This window comes from Pseudophryne corroboree, chromosome 2, assembly GCF_028390025.1.
Source record: "Pseudophryne corroboree isolate aPseCor3 chromosome 2, aPseCor3.hap2, whole genome shotgun sequence".
In the NCBI taxonomy this organism is placed as follows: domain Eukaryota; kingdom Metazoa; phylum Chordata; class Amphibia; order Anura; family Myobatrachidae; genus Pseudophryne; species Pseudophryne corroboree.
The window spans coordinates 623,398,085-623,420,397 of NC_086445.1; the positions used below are offsets into that span (position 1 = coordinate 623,398,085).

The following is a 22,313-nucleotide window of genomic DNA, read 5'->3' on the forward strand; positions in this document are numbered from 1 at the left end:
TTTTGCAGGTCACCTGTAGATTTTTAAAATGTGACAGTTGGTGATGCACAGTGCAGCTGCTGGGTAACATGGAAAAGATGAACCGTGTGGGGTCCTGAGGACCGAGTTTGAGAACCACTGGTCTAGATAATTTACTGGGAAACACAGTCAGGTAAGTGCCATTAGATAACAGAGTGATTGAAGAGGTGGTAATTATAGGCACTACTTATTGTATTCCACAAGTAGAACATAGGAAAAGAAAAGAAATATATTGCAAACCTCCACATCAAAGAGTCTTACCTGACGAAACATTTCAGGGATATCATATATATAGGTTGTTCCTAAGGACTGTGCTTGGAACCGTTTTGACTGTAGAAGATCTTTAGTGACATAAGGAGTATTTATAAGCATCCCGTGAAGTGGTCCTTGTTTGTCTCCATATGCCTGGAACATAATCTACAAAAAAAAACAACAACATTCTTTGAACAAAAATGTACCTGCAGCTACAGTGACATGTACATCCAGGAAGGGACTGCTGTCACTAGAGACATTCAAAGTACATAAAGCACATGAAGTACTCCACTGGACTCATTTCATTACGAATATAATTCATGGCTTATTGTTGTTACACCCCCCCCCCCCCAAAAAAAAAAAAAACCTCCAACGGGGCAATATATTACAGGATTAGCATAACCTTACAGCTTTAGTACACAAGTACTGCAATACAACCACAGCAGGAAACACTCCTTCCATAATGCCTAATGCCCTATGTTCCATTGGATGATGTTGGTGTACTTTCATGATGATTATATATTGATAACGGTTCCAGTGAATGAGTATTCCATATTTAAAACAGTGTTCCAGTCATTATTGCTGATCTTGAAACATTCAGACTCCAATGGAGGATGGTCCAGAAACCTGTGGCGTCCTTCTATTGGGCCAGTCGCAACCTTATTCTCAATATGGGATGATGATCATAAAGGGTACAGTAATAATCTAGTGCATAACCCTTAAATATTGATATAAGCACAAATAGAAAGATATGGAATAAATGTGAGAAATACCTGGGGGAAAGGACTCCCTTATTTTGATCCCTTGTTTGAAAGACATATAAAATATGTCCATCAATTATCGTAAGAATGTTTTCCATTTTAACTGTATGCTAAAACTCTTTCTGATTCATATAATGTGAGTATCAATATTATGAAAAGAATAGAGGGATCTGGTGCATTTGCCTTAAAAATATATTTATTGATAAACACTCAGTGAAATGTACCATGGAGATATAGGGGTATATTAAATAAGAGTCCGACAAATGCATGTCGTAATGGATCAGACAACCCCTATTCAACAGAGTGGCCAAATCTGACTGTCTAATTTGGCCGGTGTCCGTGTGGCTGTCAGCAGCTCCCCGTGTGTGAGAGCACAGGGAGCTGCACATCACAGCCACCCAGTGCCGCGCTACAGGGAGAGAGGTGCCTGACCGGGGGACGGGCGTTAAGGTACCTCTTATCCCCGCTCCCCATAGCCCGCCACACCGCTCCCAGTCTCCTCACCTTAATACGACTTTTTTAAAGTCAGATTGAGATTGTCGGAAAGGGGGCCAAAACCTGTCGGATTTGGCCCCGTTTCCAACAGAAGCATGCAGATCGACGGCTATTGTGCCGATCCACATGTTTTCCGACAAGTCGAGAATTTCTGACTTGTCGGAAAAAAACTGCACTTTTTTAATAGGTCGGAACCCCTTCCGACCAAAATCTGTCAGAAACGGCAGTCTTTCTGACAAGACGGCAGCTTCCAACAGCTATTGAATACACCCCATACTGTAATTTACAATCTAAAAATAAAAAGGAACCCTACTGGGTGTGGTAAGGTCATGTTATCAAATGGCAGTGGTGTTTTGGTTTGTATGATATAGAGGAAGATTTATCAAATATTGGAGATAGATAAAGCATCAACCAATCAGCTTCTGTCATTTTGCAAACACAGCCTCTAAAATGAGAGTTAGAAACGGATTGGTTGGTACTCTCTCTCCATTTGATCTCTCACAAAAATTTGATACATTTTCCCCACAGTCTCTGAAAAGAGAAAAAATATGACAAATTACAGGTTGAGTATCCCTTATCCAAAATGCTTGGGACCAGAGGTATTTTGGATATCGGATTTTTCCGTATTTTGGAATAATTGCATACCATAATAAGATATCATGGTGATGGGACCTAAATCTAAGCACAGAATGCATTTATGTTTCATATACACCTTATACACACAGCCTGAAGGTCATTTTACTCAATATTTTTTATAACTTTGTGCATTAAACAAAGTGTGTGTACATTCACACAATTCATTTATGTTTCATATACACCTTATACACACAGCCTGAAGGTCATTTAATACAATATTTTTAATAACTGTGTGTATTAAACAAAGTTTGTGTACATTGAGCCATCAAAAAACAAAAGTTTCACTATCTCACTCTCACTCAAAAAAGTCCGTATTTCGGAATATTCCGTATTTCGGAATATTTGGATATGGGATACTCAACCTGTATATAATTCTTGTCTCCTGCTGGGTGTTGAAAATGAATTTCAAGCACAGCACCGGCGTACACGTGTTCTGACCGTCCTATGAGCTTTTTCAGTGATTGCTATAGTCTCACTGGATTCCGGAGACTGTATATGACATGCCAAAGCATCACTACTATCTGGAAGTAGCAGCTTACCACACGAAAGATGAGAATGTTTTCTTTATTCTATTAAATTGTAAATTGTGTACGTGATTTTATCCAAAAAATACTGTAAGAATAATGCACCAGACAGTCATGTTCTCTTAATATTATAGTGTACTTATGTACATTATGTGAATTACTAAAACATTCAAGTGGAGTATCTCCTTTGATACTTTATGTGTATAGATTACACATCATTCAGTTATGCAAGTGATCGGAACAAGAGATCCTTTCCCTCAATATCTTCCTTTTTCAAGTTTCCAGGGAATTGCACTACATTGTTTCTGTACATTACCCTTTATGATCATCATTCCAACATCTGTAGAAGGTACAGTGGACAATCCCGAGACCATGATTGGCGAGGTCGTGGGATTCTGGCCTAAAATCCCGGGTTTGGTGCTTCAGGATATGTGTTTGCAGTATTATTATTATTTTTTTTGTTTAAGCCGAGCAGTGCTGAGCATCTGCAGTACTTGCTCATACTCTGCCCGGCTGCCCATATCCCCGGGTATACGCAGCGTGACATCAGCCCCATGTCAGCCTGTAGTGTCTCACAGGCTCACACACAGAAAGCCAAGTGAGGAGCAAAGCACAATAGAGGGAGTGTGACTCCTAGCCAGTACTTGCGGGGAAGGAGGGCGGGGGGGAATGGGGGGGTGGGTTTGGTGTGGAGCTGTAGGAACGGAGGAGGTGGAGATATAGAGATATAAGGACTGAGCGGGGTAGAGAGAGAGAGAGAGAGAGAGAGAGAGAGAGAGAGAGAGAGAGATAAAAGGACTGAGGGATAAGGACTGGGGGGGGTGGAGTTAAGGACTGACGAACGGGAGGTGGATTGAGTGCTGCCTCTCTGCCCTGCTACTGCCTGCCTGTGCCACCACCAAATCAATCCCGGTATCCCGAGAATCCTGGGATTTAGTGTTTTTCAATTCCGAATCCCGGGATTGAAAAAATGGCCAGGTATTGGCCTCCCTAGTAGAAGGCTGTGGCAGCCAATATAGCATAGTATCTTCCTTGCACTACTGCTTTCTGGACCAAACACCACTCGTGTCTGGCGGTTTCAAATTCAACGACTACAACTAGAAATATTTCTGGCCTTTTAATACCTAGCTGATACCATCTTGTCTCCTGCAGCCTGGACATTTTAGTAGGCACCTATTAGTTCACTATACTCTGGTGGTCTCTGTTTTATTGTTTGTATACTAGTGTTTTAAGGTTACACCACTTTGTATTTCTAGTTCACATTTTGTAAATGGAGTGGTATTATTCTTGAAGATGCAAGTTACTGGAGTGTTACACATAGTGCTTGGTAAGGCAACACACAGTACTATACAGCAATATCATCACTGTCAAGCAACAAAAACATTTGGAGCACAAACATTTAAAAAGTAAACAAAAATGCACATAGATATGTAACTCATAATTTGTGAATGGTTCAAGTGTCCCCATTTGAGGTAAGCAAAGAGGCATTTTCTCTGACACAACGGAGACAAGTGCCTCCAGTGGTGGGTCATTATGGTTGTTTTGTAGAACAGGGTGACCTTGCACTTCAAAAGTGATAAGTATGCCAACCATGAGTGTGGTCACACACCACTACTATGCCGCAGCTGTGTGTGTACATTATACAGATAGATCCACGGTTATCTTGGTCTCTTTTCTGCGCCTAGGCACAACATGGTTTATTTACATAAACTCTTCATCTATTGTTCTCAGCTGCAATACAATACAGAGAACAATACAGCAGGGGATTAAGTCAGACTGACCAGTCTCAGTTAATCCTATTAAAGGCCAAGATAAAATGTGGACCCATCTGTATGTATATAAACTGCTCAAAAAAATAAAGGGAACACTAAAATAACACATCCTAGATCTGAATGAATGAAATATTCTTATTAAATACTTTGTTCTTTACATAGTTGAATGTGCTGACAACAAAATCACACAAAAAATTATCAATGGAAATCAAATTTATTAACCCATGGAGGTCTGATTTGGAGTTACCCTCAACATTAAAGTGGAAAAATACACTACAGGCTGATCCAACTTTGATGTAATGTCCTTAAAACAAGTCAAAATGAGGCTCAGTAGTGTGTGTGGCCTCCATGTGCTTTTATGACCTCCCTACAACGCCTGTGCATGCTCCTGATGAGGTGGCGGATGGTCTCCTGAGGGATCTCCTCCCAGACCTGGACTAAAGCATCCGCCAACTCCTGGACAGTCTGTGGTGCAGCGTGGCATTGGTGGATGGAGCGAGACATGATGTCCCAGATGTGCTCAATTGGATACAGGTCTGGGGAACGGGCGGGCCAGTCCATAGCATCAATGCCTTCGTCTTGCAGGAACTGCTGACACACTCCAGCCACATGACGTCTAGCATTGTCTTGCATTAGGAGGAACCCAGGGCCAACCGCACCAGCATATGGTCTCACAAGGGGTCTGAGGATCTCATCTCGGTACCTAATGGCAGTCAGGCTACCTCTGGCGAGCAGATGGAGGGCTGTGTGTCCCCCAAAGAAATGCCACCCCACACCATTACTGATCCACTGCCAAATCGGTCATACTGGAGGATGTTGCAGGCAGCAGAACGTTCCCCTTGGCGTCTCCAGACTCTGTCACGTCTGTCACATGTGCTCAGTGAGAACCTGCTTTCATCTGTGAAGAGCACAGGGCACCAGTGGCAAATTTGCCAATCTTGGTGTTCTCTGGCAAATGCCAAACATCCTGCACGGTGTTGGGCTGTAAGCACAACCCCCACCTGTGGACGTCGGGCCCTCATACCACCCTCATGGAGTCTGTTTCTGATCGTTTGAGTAGACACATGCACATTAGTGGCTTGCTGGAGGTCATTTTGCAGGGCTCTGGCAGTGCTCCTCCTGTTCCTCCTTGCACAAAGGCGGAGGTAGCGGTCCTGCTGCTGGGTTGTTGCCCTCCTACGGCCTCCTCCACGTCTCCTGATGTACTGGCCTGTCTCCTGGTAGCGCCTCCATGCTCTGGACACTACGCTGACAGACACAGCAAACCTTCTTGCCACAGCTCGCATTGATGTGCCATCCCGGATGAGCTGCACTACCTGAGCCACTTGTGTGGATTGTAGGGAGGTCATACAGGCACGTTGAGGCCACACACACTACTGAGCCTCGTTTTGACTTGTTTTAAGGACATTACATCAAAGTTGGATCAGCCTGTAGTGTGTTTTTCCACTTTAATTTTGAGGGTGATTCCAAATCCAGACCTCCATGGGTTAATAAATTTGATTTCCATTGATAATTTTGGCGTGATTTTGTTGTCAGCACATTCAACTATGTAAAGAACAAAGTATTTAATAAGAATATTTCATTCAGTCAGATCTAGGATGTGTTATCTTAGTGTTCCCTTTATTTTTTTGAGCAGTATATATATATATATATATATATATATATATATACACACACACACACATATACACATATACATACATATATATATATATATATAAAAGCCACAGGCCTACAAACATCACAAGAAATGTGAAATCAGAGCAGTGCCATAGAATGAAAGAATCTAGAGACTGAGCAGCTACTGACACTTCCAATCACATGCAACTTCCCATAGAAGCTGTAGCATGATTAGTGCTTCGAGGGAATAGGAAGGGGGTTAATCTCTACTTCTATAGAAAAAAAATAAAAATAAACAGTGTTGGGCAGCTAAATTCATGTTAATGGGCTGGACAAATAAATGAGCTATTTATATAAATGGAAAGAAATACAAAAGAATGTGGGTAAAAATCAATGGACTTTATTAAGTGACACACTTTGAATGAACTGAAAACAAGTATAGCAGAAATATATAAGCAAACACACTATCTGCCGGCATTATCCATAACACAGGAAAATTACATCTTTAATGCTTATGCTGACAACATTATTTAAAAACCTATGCAAACAAATTCAAATCACTCATCATAACTGGCCAACAGAAAAGAGAATGGTTCTCTTGTAATTTAAAGGCAAGTCAATGGAAGAACTGAAATGACAGGGACGCTGTGCTCTGTGGTTAGTAGGACAATGCGCTTTGGGGGTGATTCCGAGTTGTTCGCTCGCAAGCTGCTTTTAGCAGCATTGCACACGCTAAGCCGCCGCCTACTGGGAGTGAATCTTAGCTTATCAAAATTGCTAACGAAAGGTTATCAAAATTGCGAATAGAAATTTCTTTGCAGTTTCTGAGTAGCTCGAGACTTACTCTTCCAGTGCGATCAGTTCAGTGCTTGTCGTTCCTGGTTTGACGTCACAAACACACCCAGCGTTCGCCCATACACTCCTCCGTTTCTCCAGCCACTCCCGCGTTTTTCCCAGAAAGGGCAGCGTTTTTTCACACACTCCCATAAAACGTCCAGTTTCCGCCCAGAAACACCCACTTCCTGTCAATCACACTCCGATCACCAGAACGAAGAAAAAACCTCGTAATGCCGTGAGTAAAATTCCTAACTGCATAGCAAATTTACTTGGCGCAGTCGCAGTGCGAACATTGCGCATGCGCAATTAGCGGAAAATCGCTGCGATGCGAAAAAAATTACCGAGCGAACAACTCGGAATGACCACCCTTGTACAAAGAGAAGGGAATCATACTACAGTACCTCCACAGTGTCAGTTCATAACATTGGGTCAGCAGCCAGACCAGACCTAGTCTGTATAGGAGCTGGTTACTTGTAGCAAAAAGAGACCGAAAACTAACTACCCCCCCAAATCCAGCCTCTTATAAAGGAAAGCAACTCCGCTACTAAGAAAATACAGGATTTCCACAGCCACCTTAGACATGATGATCTAAAAGTGCCTAAAATCTGCTTCGCTGTCAAGATTTTGTGAAGGCTAGAAGCACAGGGTGCGCCCTACTCAATGTGATCTGAGCACAGGCCTGACTGAGCTAGGTTCAATGTATTTAAAGAAACATCTTCATGAATAAAAAAGGTAGATCCAAAAATTGCAACCAACACAATCAGTGAGAGAAGTAGTGCAGGAGCTTTTCCTATCCACTGGGGTGCACTGGTATTTAGGAGCAAAAAAAGAAAGAATACAGGGTCTCAAAAGATAGCAACACCACTGAACCAGGTGTGGCCATGAAAAACTTGGCAAAAGATATAAAGGCAAGGTAAGATGGTGGGTTTTTCACAGTAGTGGCCAGCCGTCTCATGAGAATACCCTGAGCTACAGTTTCCAGAGAGGGAGAGGTGAGTGTTTAGGAGCTTTCCCAGTTCTCACTATTACCTTTATTGCATCACAGCATAGCACAAGATCACAGAACGGTCTCCCACTGCCGTATCCTTGACATTTACCCAAGTCACATCATTATTCCTACTACATAATCTCCGCTGTGGATACAATCGGTCAGATTAGATTTACTGTACAGCATTTTCAATTGTTTCATAACCACCAAACACGGTGAAATTGATACTGAAATATTTTTCCAACAGTACCTCATTTTTTAATAGGCTCTTTTAAATATTTGAAAATTCTGTCTAGTTTTATGATTTTTTATACTTAAATGTAAAACAACAAAAAACAAAAAAAAAAAAAACTGAAAACATAATACAACCCAAAAGGTTTCATTTCATTATAAACCAACAAACCTACCAGTAATGACTAAAGGAAAAAATGAAAGCACTCGGGGTAAACCCATGCAATCACAGGGAGATTACAGAAACTCCACATAGTGCTATGGTTGGAATCATACCCATTAGGCAATGCCATGCTTGTATATGGTTAGACAATTAATGATATCTTTGTTATTAACCATTACAGCTTCAATAACTGTAAGATTTTTTTTTCTTCTTTAAAGAATTTACATTTTCAGTTTTTGAACAGTGACATTTTTTGAAAGATGCATATAATCACGCTCTTTATCATTAAGGTCTCTTTTTGCTTTTGATGTTTTGGATGGTTGCACTTTTTTCCTTACCTGTGCAGTTCTGGAGTCTGTCACCTCTTTGTATAAGCTGATGTCCAAGTAGTAGCCAGATTCATTTGTCAAAAAGAGACGTATTGGAATTTGCTTTCCTGTTGGTGTTAAACGGATGTTTATTTTTAATTCAGCTTGTAGGACACGTAATTTCCACAGTCGACTTCCATAGCGCATGACCATGCTTCGCACAGATTCCTCAATCTTTAGAGATATAAGGTACAGTAGACATAAAAAAATAAAGTTAGCGTCACATGAAACAATCACCATTACTAATTTATAAGCCAACAATTAACTGGGAGTCAACCACAAAATACGATTTCAAATCTAGGTTCTGCAAATAAGACATTACACAGCCCTGATTTGTAGCTTGAAACGCAAATTAATTACTGTTATACAATAATTTTTTAACCCTATTGTCACATAGCAAATATATATTACAGAATTACAGATTAACTCCACCCAGGATTAACTTCTATTCTCAAGGATCTTGATTTTAAATTTAGGAGACCTCATTAGATGCCTCTTGGGAGTCCAGGTAATAGTCACTGTCTCATAGGACATATGGATCTAATATTTTATCTTATGCCCCAGGTCAGTGACACCATTGAGATCTGTAACGACTGTAGACAGCATAATTTGTTTGGCTTGCAGATAGATCTACACAGCAGCAATCGGAGTATAACAAAAAACAAAAAAATATCACACTTCATTGGACCTTGGAAAGGGAGAATATGAAGTAGGAGTAGCCATAATGTATTGTGTTAGTCCCAAAATACAATATGCCAAATTGGACTTAATGCTGCAGGGTGTAATAAGGCACAGGCATGTAATAGCTTACATGTAAGGCACCTTTAAATATGGTAGATTCTTTTTCTTCTTTTGCTAACAAAGAATGTGCTTTCATTCCACAATGCTTTTCACAAAATATAGAAATCAGAAAAATACACTTTCAGGCATACCTTCGAAGGATCCATGATAACAGTCGGTACAAAGTTTAAAAATATATGGTTACAGTCAGTGCGCACATTGGTGTTGTTAAAGGCCACTTCCAGTTCATCCATAGCTTCTAACAGGAGGCGCTCACCTTCATTCTGAAGGTACTCAAATGAAGCTTCCTGTCATATAAAGACACAAAAGAAACATTGTACTGTGTATGCCAACTTTCACTATATATAGTAAAGCCAGAGTGCTCAGTTACATTGTCCATTATCATGCAACTAGACTTTTCATAAATGATTGCGCATAATGAAAAACAGCACAACAAAACAGAAAACATCTCTGTAAAGAAACTGGGGCTGATACAGAGTTGGGAGTAAAGCAAAAAAAAACAAAGTGAAACCGGGTACACACTAAACGATATATATCAGACAATTTGTCTTTTGAGCTGAATCGGAACAACAAATTGTCCACATTGTACAGTGTGTACGCACTATTGCACACTCCCGTATGTTGTTCATCGCATCTTCTCATCTGACTGCAGTGCAGTCAGATCAGAAGATATTGTTTGTGGCGCCATGCAGAGTAATGAACGAGGTATCTTTTCATCTTTCATGACATTGCATAGTGGGGGTCATTCAGAGTTGATCGCTCGCAACTTTTTGCTGTACTGCGATCAGATAGTCGCCGCCTATGGGGAGTGTATTTTCGCTTTGCAAGTGTGCAAACGCTTTTGCAGCCGACGGCACAAAAAAGATTTTTGCAGTTTCTGAGTAGCTCTGGAATTACTTAGCTGCTGCGATCACTTCAGTCTTTTTGGTCCCGGATTGACGTCAGATACCCGCCCTGCAAACGCATGGACATGCCTGCGTTTTTCCAAACACTCCCAGAAAACGATCAGTTGACACACATAAACGCCTTCTTTCTGTCAATCTTCTTGCGATCAGCCGAGCGAATGAATTCTTTGTTAAATCCATCGCCCAGCACCGATCCTCTTTGTACCCATATGACGCGCGTGCATTGTGGTGCATACGCATGCGCAGTTTTGCCGAGATTTAACTTGATCGCAGCGCTGCAAAAAGTTGCTAGCGAGCGATCAACTTGGAATGACCCCCAATGTGCAAGGGACAGCCGATGTATCATTATATCGGTCGTCCTGTCGGCTGGGTATACACATCGTCTGGTGTGTTCCAAGCTTAACTTGGCACCTGGAGAAACCATGTTGCAACTGAAGGGATGCAAATTCATGTATTATTTTTGCGTACAGTGTATATACTGTCTGCTTTTGCATTTAGCTTTCTTTTTACACTGCAATTTATACCCCTTTAACACTACCTGAAAAACTGGTTACTGCCAGGTCACGACTCTGTGTGAAAGGGTCAACCCTGGTCTAGATCCCCGGCATTACGACATGGGTAGCGAGAAGGGTTTAATGTGGTCAGTAGGTCGACCACTATTGGTCGACATGCATTTGGTCGATATGGTCATTAGGTCGACATGAACAAGGTCGACATGGGGTTTTGTTTTACTTTTTTGGGTGTCGTTTTCTTCGTAAAGTGACGGGGAACCCCAATTAGTGCACCGTGTTCCCAATCGTAGTCCACGTGTATTGTAAAGTATAAAAAAGTTTAAAAAAAATGAAAAGAAAAAAAAAAGTGAAAAATGCACGCCGACCTTTTCCATGTCAACCTAGTACACGTCGACCTAGTGACCATGTCGACCTAATGCATATCGACCTAATGACTGTCGACCCAAGTGTGGTCGACCTAATGACCGTGTCCCGATTTTAGGACCCGGATCAACACAAAAGCTGCTGATTGCTGCTTCCTCGGCATTGGCAGGTAATGTCATCTGCCAAAAGCCTGCAGACACAAACAGTAGATGGAGGTACATGCTGCTGCAGAGGGCTAGATACGCAGAAGAAACAGAGCAACCCATGTCCACCTGGTCTGATGAGGAGATGAGGGAGCTGCTCAATATAAAGGGAGAGGAGGAGATACAGATATGTCCCCATCCATCTTTGCAGCGGTCACACCAAACAGCCTCTCTTTGCACGCCAGGGCACATGAGAATCTTCTAGCATCGGGAGGTTTTTTTCCGCATCTTTCCCGCCCCCCCCCCCAAAAAAAATGTCTTATTCATAAAGCAATGTGACTAGGAGGCACAAGGAGACTCTGCTGATTAATTTGATATATGGCACTTGTATATCTGTGTGCAATTGAGTCTCTGAATCCATACACATAGTGCTACAATGTACCAGCTGCAGCTTTTTCTATTCTGCTATGTATACAGACTCAGTCACACAAAATATACAAGTGGCATATATCAAATTAACCAGAACAGTCTCCTTGTGCATCCTAGTTGCATTGTGTTGTGACTAAGACACATTTTGTGCTTAAAAAAAAAAAAAAAAAACGTCCAGCATTAACAGAATTGCACAGGACATGGCAGGTACCTCACACTGTGGCGTATTGAGGCAAGGTGTATGAGGACACATCTGTATGTTGGCAGATGGCTGGCTTGATGAAGGATGCTGTAGTCTACAAAAATATATAAAAAAATCCTGGCTTTCTGGGGTATATAGAGGTCATAACAGCAGGTCGTGAAAAAAACTGAAATCCCTGCGCAAGAAATTCTCCAGAGATCACAACCAAACCAGTCATAACAGTGTGGCTGCATGAATCGAGTGGCCATACTACAACCTCTGCTACACTGTGTTTGGCAACACTGCATTGGTAAACTCCATCTGTTTATCATTATCCATTAGTTCAACTAATGATAACTACTTAGTTCAACTAATGATAACTACTTAGTTCAAATAATTGAGGAACCAACTAGGTACAATGCAATCTTAGACCTGGTATTAACAAACAATGGGGCTTTGGTATCGGGTATTATAGTAGGGGAACCCATAGGAAACAGCGACCACAATATGGTCACATTCAATATCAGTTTTCATAAACAGCCCTATACTGGCTCAACTAGGACTCTAAACTTTAGCAAAGCGAATTTTGAAAAGATGAGGGTATTTTTCAGGGATATTGAAGGGGAAGGTTTGTTTTTAGGAAAAAATACTACGGAGAAATGGGAGGTACTAAAATTCCTGCTAGCTAAAAATACACTCAAATTTATTCCTACGAGCAGCAAAAAAAGTAATAAAAATCATAAACCGATGTGGCTTAACAAAAAGATAAAGGAACTTATGGGCAAGAAAAGGCGAGCATTTAAAAAATACAAATCTGATGGGGAAGCAGAGTCATTTCAGCACTATAAGGAATGTAACAAAATATGCAAAGAGGAAATAAGAGCGGCTAAAGTAGAAACTGAAAAACTAGTAGCAAAGGAAAGTAAAGCGAATCCCAAAAAATTCTTTAAATACATTAATAGCAAGAGATTAAAGAAGGAGAGTATAGGCCCCTTAAAAGACAAGTTGGGAGTCTTAAGCAAAAATTATAATGACATAGCGGACACACTAAATGAGTTTTTTTCAACAGTATTTACTAGAGAGGACCCAATTCAGGGACTAACAATAATGAGAATATCCCACTGATAGGTACTTATTTAAGCGAGGAAGTAGTCTGTGACCGATTAAAACATTTAAAGATTAATAAGTCACCAGGTCCCGATGGTATTCACCCAAGGGTTCTAATTGAGCTTCACTCTGAACTTGCAAAACCGCTATTTTTGATCTTTAAGGATTCAGTAATATCAGGTATGGTTCCCAAAGACTGGCGTATAGCGGAAGTAGTGCCTATATTCAAAAAGGGAAGTAAAGCTGTACCAGGTAATTATAGACCAGTTAGAATACCTTCCAATACTTTCCCCACTATAGATGTAAGACTAAGATAGTATTCAGAAGTTCCTTGAAGTCAATAAGGTAATTAAAAGGAATCAACATAGGTTTATGAAGGACAGATCCTGTCAAACCAACTTACTTGGCTTTTATGAAACAGTAAGCGCAAACCTAGATCAGGGTAAAGAGGTGGATGTAATCTTTTTAGATTTTGCCAAAGCATTCAACACTGTACCACACATGAGACTTATCTACAAGCTACAATAATCAGGGCTAGGAAGCACAATATGCACTTGGGTCAAAAACTGGTTAAATAATAGGGAGCAGCGCGTTGTGGTTAATGGATCTTTTTCAACTTGGACTGAAGTGCTAAGTGGTGTGCCGCAAGGCTCAGTATTAGGACCGCTATTGTTCATTATTTTCATTAACGACCTAACAGAAGGTCTAGAGAGCATGGTGTCAATTTTTGCAGATGATACCAAATTGTGTAAAGTTATAAATGCGGAGGGGGATGCTGAGTTGCTTCAGAACGACTTAGTTAAACTAGAAGCTTTGGCAGCAAAATGGAGAATGCGCTTCAATACAGACAAGTGTAAGGTAATGCACTGTGGTAACAAGAACAAAAATAACACCTACCTACTAAATGGGGTAAAATTAGGGGATTCTGTACTGGAAAAGGACTTAGGTGTCCTCATAGATAGCAAACTAAGCAGTAGTACCCAAAGTAGGACTGCAGCAAAGAAGGCTAATAAGATATTAGCATGCATACAACGGGGAATTGATGCTTGGGACGAGAGTATTATACTCCCATTATATAAATCACTTGTGAGGCCACACCTTGAATACTGTGTACAATTCTGGGCACCTTACTAGAAAAAGGATATCCTGGAGCTAGAAAAGGTTCAAAGGCGGGCGACCAAACTAATTAAGGGTATGGAGATGCTGGAATACGAGGAAAGGCTTGCAAGACTAGGCATGTTTACACTGGAAAAGAGATTAAGAGGGGACATGATCAACATTTACAAATATATAAGGGGACAATATACAGATCTTGCGCAGGACCTGTTTTTGGTTAGATCAACACAGAGAACTCGTGGACACTCACTCAGGTTAGAGAGGATATTCCGCACAATACGGCGTAAAGGTTTTTTTTACGGTAAGGACGATACATGTTTGGAATTCCCTGCCTGAGGGAGTTGTAATGGCCAACTCAGTCAACACCTTTAAGAAAGGGTTAGATAAATTCCTAATGGATAAGGATATCCAGAGTTACGGGGCATAATCACGCACTATGGTTATTATTAAAAAAAAGGGGTAAAACGTAACGGCAGTCATCAACTTCAGTCAAAATTTTATACAAAATAATCGTGCATAGGAGACCACAAATAGGTTGAACTCGATGGACAATTGTCTTTTTTCAACCTTAGATACTATGTTACTATAGTAGAAGTTTATAGGCCACATCAATAGAAAACAGCAGCCAAAGAAGAAGTGCGCAATGCTGCCCATCCTCACCACTGCTTTTCGCAGATGAGCCAAAGAGACAGAGCGCTTCATCCTTGATGACACTCCCACCTTGGGAGACAAACAGCGGTGACCCTGGGAGAACCCAGAATACTGAAACCCAGCTTTACAATAGTAAGCAACAACATTTTCAACTTAAAATGGTAAAATTATTTTGAACCAATTTCCAAACACAAATGTTATCTGTTGCAGAGTGTAGCTAGGGTGCAGTTGGGTGAAGGACACAAAAACATGTATGCTTCCCCTGCTATGTTAATATACGCTCAGTGCTGATTCTAGAGAGTGATGGACTTTTCATCCTGTATATGTCATTTCTTGTCACATTTGGCACCCAACGTGTGGCCTTTGCTGGAGGCTACTACGCAGCAAAGGATCCAAGAGAGAGCAGAGTCTGGCATCTGGCAGTTTGGTGAGTGTGCACTCTATACAGCGGTTACTAATTCCTGTGTATAGGGCTCTAAGCCCAGGGAATGATATGCAGTGCTGGGAAACTGGCTTACTCAGGTCAGATAATTAGGCCTGAAAAATTTGTGTATCAGCAGAACAAAATGGAGGATTTTTTTAAGGTGTTTGCTGAATTGGCTACAGGCCAGCAAACTCAGATCCAGCTACTGCATGAACAGATGAAGGAAATAAGAAAAGGTTGGTAGGATCGTGAGGTTTTGCTAAAATGTACAGCCTCAGATGATATTAAGGCATTTCTATGCACTTTTGAACGTACTGCCGCACGTTTAAAATGGCCAGAGGAGGAATGAGCTGCCATGTTAGCTCCCTATCTTTCTGGGGAATCACAGCAAACTTATATCGACCTGACTGTAGCTGAAGCTAGCTCATATCCTCGTGTAAAGAAGGCCATACTCAGAAGGGTTGTGGTGACGGGTCAAGTCCAGAAGTTCCATGATTGGCAGCTGAACCCATCTGAGCCTCCAAGAGTTCAGCTGGCCAAGCTAGCCAAACTGAGTAAAGCGTAGCTACAGTCAGAGTACAGTGCCAAACATAGTAGAAATTGTTGCTCTGGACCATGCTATACAGTTATTAGACCGTAGGTACAAAACAGGTTTAGAGCGCCCCTGGTTCCCCTCCCTGTCATTTCTGTGCCTTTTGAGAGAATTGGTAAAGATCTAATAGGGCAGTGGAAAAATCTGCTCAAGGGCATCAATACTTACTAGTAGTAGTGGATTATGGGCCTAATTCAAACTGGATCGCTGCGTCAGTGATCGCAGTCTGAAGCCCTATGTGGAGTGCGCTCACACACCCCGGGAGCCCAGTGAGATGCTAAAAGCATGCGATTGCCTCTGCCTGATTAACATAACAGGCAGAGGCAGTCCCCGGGTGGGAGGGGGCGAGCCAACGGACGCGGTCCGGACAACGCAGGTCTTTTAAACCGGGAGACAAGGTACTGGTTCTTGTACCTACCAGTGAGAATAAATTATATGCTCAATGGCGAGGCCCTTGTGAAGTTATAGAGACAGTGGGACCTGTAAATTATAGAGTTTGACAGGAGGGTAGAAGGAAGGAGGTACAAATCTACCATGTAAACCTATGAAAACCCTGGAAAAAGATTACTGGTCAGCACTCACTGGTGGCTAAGAAAACCCAAGAATGTCAGGTGCCCATTGAAGATACGGCTGAAATTAATATATCCCCTGGTGGATATGGACAGTCAGATAATTAATTAGCAATATACAATCTAGGGGTATGGTCATATGGACTATGGTGGCTACATAGTATATTTGTTTTAAATGTATTTTAATCTTTCTTGAAGTATTAAAATCAATATAATTTATGATCTCTGCGCTCTCTGTGCTATATATTTTTGTCTACTTAAGATACCCTTAATCCTAGCCAGAAACATGAAGTGGTGAACTTAGTGACATGATACCAGAATGTGTTCTCTGCCATTTCGGGGAAAACCCAATTCATCCAGCATGATATTGTTACTCATCCCGGGATAGTAATAACACCGAGGCCATACCGTATACCAGAGGCAAAGCAGGCAGCAGTCAAATGAGAAGTAGAGGAGATGCTGCGCCAAGGGTCATAGAGGAACCAAATAGCAAATGGAATAATCACATTGTCTTAGTGCCTAAGCCTTCAGGTGCTTTAAGATTATGCATTGATTTTCGCAAGTTAAATAAAGTTTTGCAGTTTGATTCCTACCCTATGCCACAGGTTGACCAGCTGGTGGAGAACCTAGCAAACAACCAGTATCTTACCACTCTGAATTTGAGAAAAGGGTATTGGCAGATTACTTTAACTGAGACTGCTAAGACCAAAACAGCCTTCTCTACCCCACAGGGCTTATTTTAGTATAAACTACTGCCGTTTGGTTTGTATGGAGCGCCGGCAACTTTCCAGAGAGCTATGAACAAGTTGCTGCAACCTCACAGAGAATATGCAGCTGCATATCTAGATGATTTAGTCTTCTTTAGTTCTGACTAGGAGTCACACATTCCAAGGGTAAAGGAAGTGTTACAGTCTTTACGGGCACATGGGTTTACTGCTTATCCTGAGAAGTATGCCATTGGAATGGTGGAGGCGAAATATTTAGGATACATTGTAGTCAGAGGGCAGATAAAACCTCAGCCCAGTAAGGTGGAGGAGGTCCTCACATGGCCTAAACCCAAATGTAATCCCAGCTTAGAACATTCCTTGGTCTGGCGGGTTACTACCGCAAATTCATTCGTGATTTTGCCACTAGGGCAGCTCCATTAACTGATTGTCTGAAAAATCAGTTCCCAGACAAAATAATATGGTCTAGACCAGCAGAGGCTGCATGCCAGTATTTAAGGCGTGCCATTTGTGCAGAGCCTGTTCATGGTCTTACAGATGCATGACAAGTACATCCCTCTGCGATGCATTATATTTTGGGTTACACATATCTTCAAAATACATTTCTATACAATACAAGACCGTGCTCTTTATGAATTGATGATAATTGCAGCATATATGCTCCAGACACATCTAAATAATAGATTTAAGGCTGTATGTATTTGAATATGTAAGGTAAAAACAGACAAAAAACCTAATAGAAGGACTCAGTGTAAACAAGGGACATACCACAAGGGTATGCAGTCAAGTTGCCGGCAGTCGGGATCCCGGCGGTCAGGAATCCCGGCTACCAGGGGCTATTCCCACTCGTGGGTGTCCACGACACCCAAAGAGTGGGAACAGAACCTGTGGCGAGCCACCGAGCCCGCAAGGGGCCTCTTTGTGCTCACCCCGCTGCCGGCATACTGACGATCGGGATGCCATTGTCGGTATACTGACAGCTGGCATTCTGATCATCGGTAAATCCTACTGATCCCCTCCCCCACAAATAGCATGGGCCCCCTTTTCAGCTAGATATACCGTGAAATATAATACCAGGGACTTGTATGCTGCTGCTGGTGAGATACAGACATATGCCTCCATGTTAGAATTTAGTGGAGTAGACTCTAGATGGCAGAAGCTACTGTACTTGATGGTAACAAAATGAAAAAACCATGATGTGGCATGTGCACACAGTGCATCCGGAAAGTATTCACAGCGCTTCACTTTTTCCACGTTTTGTTATGTTACAGCCTTATTCCAAACTGGAATAAATTAATTTTTTCCCTCAAAATTCTACACACAATACCGAAAAACAACAACATGAATTTTTTATTTTTTATTTTTGCACATTTATAAAAAATTAAAAACAAAAAAAAATTACTTTTTGATTCGGTGGTTGTTTTTGTTAATGTTCAGTGTGCGCACCACTAGGCCTAGTTGGTGCCCACCATGGTTTTGGTTTTAAGGAAAATGTTAGAAAATAGTGTTATGAGTCATTATGGTTCACTATTGATATCTCGATTACAAAGACTGTGCATTGCATTTTATGTTACACTGGTGTTTATGCTGTGGAAATCTATGCTATTCAGGGGACATTGGATTGGGAGGGGAGCCGCCATTGTACAACTGATTTTACTGATTGTCTGTCAAGTGCTTCATTGTCCTGTGGGGATTGGGTAGCCATGTCGTCAATAATTTCTTCCTCGTCTGAGGTACTACCCCTAAAACCTATACATTTTCTTTCCTGGAATGTCGGAGGCCTTAATTGCCCTGTCAAATGACGCCGGGTGGCCACGCACCATAAACACTCTCACCCAGATGTGATTTTCTTACAGGAAACGCACTGGCTGATGGGCGAAGAAAACGTATTAAAAGCTCTATGGCTTGGTTCTTGTATCGCTGCTCCCTTTCGCACGAAAGCCAGAGGGGTAGCTATACTTTTTTGGAAGAATCTCCCTGTTACTGTTTTGGCAGAAGTCATTGATCCCGAGGGCAGATACATAATATTGGATACAGAGCTTTTTCATTCCAAATTCACCCTTGTCAACCTGTACACCCCAAATGTTAACAAGCACATATTTATTCAAGACCTCGCCCACATTCTTCAAGGCAGAACTAATTATTCCCTGTTAGTGGGTGGAGACTATAACATGGTGGACAACCCTACAGTTGACAGATCACCGATTGTACCGAGAACTACTGACTCCCATAGCAGACACTTGCTGGCATTTCGAGACTCACTAGATCTTTCTGATCCATGGAGATTGCTGCACCCTACTGACAAAACACCCACCCACCTGTCACTGGTACATGGGACGTTGTCTCGTATCGACAAGTTCCTAATTGCCGATGACTTGATGTCTCAGGTTGCTGGGGTGGATATACTCGACATATTGATCTCTGATCATGCCCCTGTCACGTTAGCTTTAACCCATCCTCATATGCATTCAACAGATCGCATTTGGCGATTCCCACAATACCTGGCAGACTCGGAGGACTTTCAATTATATCTCACATATCATTGGACCAACTACGTTGATGAAAATATAGAATACTGGGATAGACCCGACATCTTCTGGAATGCCTCTAAGGCAGTGATGAGGGGTCACATTATTAGCTATGTCACCTGGAAAAAAAAGGAATCCAAAATGGAATACACTGCGTTAAAAGCAGCGATGTCTATGGCTTTCCGAACCTATACTTCTACACCAACGGAAACCACTCTCACTGCGTACAAAAGGGCCAGACGCCTACTTGAAACTTATTTGGCGACCCAAGCGAAGCATTTCTTAGATTTTACCAAAAATACATTTTATAGATGGGGCAATAAGACCGGTAGATTACTGGCGGTCATTTCCCGACCTCCTAAAAAATGACATACTATAACCACTACACACCACCCTATGTCAGGTCACATCATTACCAAATCTCAAGAAATAGTAGCACAATTCCAAACTTATTTTCAGTCTTTGTTTAGTTCAGCACAAATAGATACTGACATACAAACACAAATGCTCACAGATGAGGTACTACCCCCCTTGACTCAGGACCAGAGAGAAGCCCTTGTGGGTAATATAACGGCGGAGGAAATTAACACTGCTATCTCCAACTTGCCCCATGGTAAATCCCCTGGTCCAGATGGCCTGTCGGGAGATTATTATCGCATGCTACAGGCCCATATTGTTCCCGCTCTATTAGAATTGTTTTGAGCCATACATGAAAAGAGTTCTCCATCTCCTCTCTTTAATGAAGCGTTTATTACACTTATCCCCAAAACCGGGTAAGGACACTAATTTCCTTTCCTCGTACAGACCAATTAGTCTGTTGAATGTCGACTATAAACTATTGGCTAAAATAATGGCGCTACGGCTACAATCCATTCTCCCCGATATCCTCACCACAACACAAATGGGTTTTGTGACCGGCAGACATGCGGTTAAGGCAATCCGCATAGCACTGGCGGCGGTGGCTGCATCTCAATCTCCATGTACAGACTCGAATATGCTTCTTAGTCTCGATGCAAATAAGGCCTTTGATATGGTCTTGTGGCCACATTTGTTTGCTGTGTTTGAGAGACGAGGTTTTGATGCGGGTTTTATTAACTACATACGCTTTATCTACAACAAACCATCCGCCTCTCTATTGATAAATGGGATCAGGGGCCAACGGTTTTTTTTAGAAAGGGGCACCCGTCAAGGATGCCCTCTATCGCCGCTGCTATTTAATCTGGCCCTGGACCCATTACTTAGGACATTACAGGATTGGTCGGCTTTTCGGGGTATAAAAGTAGGTGGACAGGAAATTAAACTGTCAGCCTTTGCTGATGATATCCTTCTGTATATATCTGACCCTGAACACTCCCTCACTTTGATCTTAGAAAAAATCAAATTATTTGGCCACATTTCAGGTTTCAGTATTAATATGGACAAATCTAAAGCGTTATTGTTATATGTCAATGTGACCTGTCCGCGTTGGACCTCACACTTTCCTTTGCACTGGGTATCAACTCATATTACATATCTGGGTACTATGGTGCCGCGGTATATGTCATAACTGTACAAACTCAACGTAAACAAGGCCATACGCACTCTAACCGATGATATTAAGGGATGGGAACGCCTTCCACTGTCATATTTAGGCAGGGCTAACCTGCTGAAAATGGTGGCTATACCACGCATACTATACCCTTTGCAAACGCTTCCCATATTACGGACTAGACAAGATGCACAACTGATTAACAAACTTATCAGAACCTTCATATAGAAGGGGGGCCAGGCACGCATCGCCTTGCGTAAACTAATCCAATGGAGGTATCAACTTTCCAGATGTGGTGGTTTACAACCATGCTGCACTTCTGAGACACTTAAGAGACTGGCTGCAAAACAGCTCTATATACACGAACACGTCCCTAGAACAAAATTTTCTAGCGAACATTGACTTAACATGCTTTCTCCACCAACATGACTGGGACATACTGGACCATATTAAATCAAACCCACTCTTGTGGTCTACTAGGAAAGTGTGGCACATACTGTGCCACAATGCGAAGTTGAATCAGTATCACTCCTTACACCTGCCCCTGATTAAAAATCCGGAATTTTTGGACGGCATGGCTGCCCACCCCTTCGCGATGTGGAGGGAGGCTGGTATAGTATCAATTCGCTCATTGAGATCAGTGGAAGACCACCGTCTGCTTACCTTTTCGGAGGTTTCAATGAGACATGTTGTAGTCGCTTCGTTTCCCCTTCCATTTATGCAAACACAATTTTACGTCAGACATGTCCTTACACATTTTGCGGAGGGGGACTGGTCTAACTCTCTAGATAGTCTCTTAATACGTCCCGTACTAAGTCATAAGGCCATTTCCATACACTATACTTTTTTGAGGACGATATTAGATCATGCCTCTGTGGTGGGTGGCATGTCTAAATGGTTGGCCCACTTTCCTAGACTGACAATACCCATGCTGGAAAAGGCATTATCTTATTCCCGAAAGGTTCTACCAGCAAGCATGTACACGGAACTATTTCTTAATGTGTATCATAACGTTTATTTATCCCCGCTACGACGATTCCATATGGGAACGTCGGACACACATTCTTGCCCAAA

The 22,313-nt window shown here is 41.8% G+C and overlaps 1 protein-coding gene across 1 annotated transcript in view; it reads right to left on the reverse strand.

Annotated features, from left to right (window-relative positions):
- ACACA (acetyl-CoA carboxylase alpha) overlaps positions 1-22,313 on the reverse strand; it is an 848,870-nt gene that overhangs the window by 412,324 nt on the left and 414,233 nt on the right. The window contains exons 33-35 of the mRNA XM_063951842.1: positions 9,598-9,753; positions 8,636-8,839; positions 280-435 (exon numbers count right to left, since the gene is read on the reverse strand). Coding sequence (XP_063807912.1) covers positions 280-435; positions 8,636-8,839; positions 9,598-9,753 — 516 coding nt within the window. The remainder of the gene's footprint in view (positions 1-279; positions 436-8,635; positions 8,840-9,597; positions 9,754-22,313) is intronic.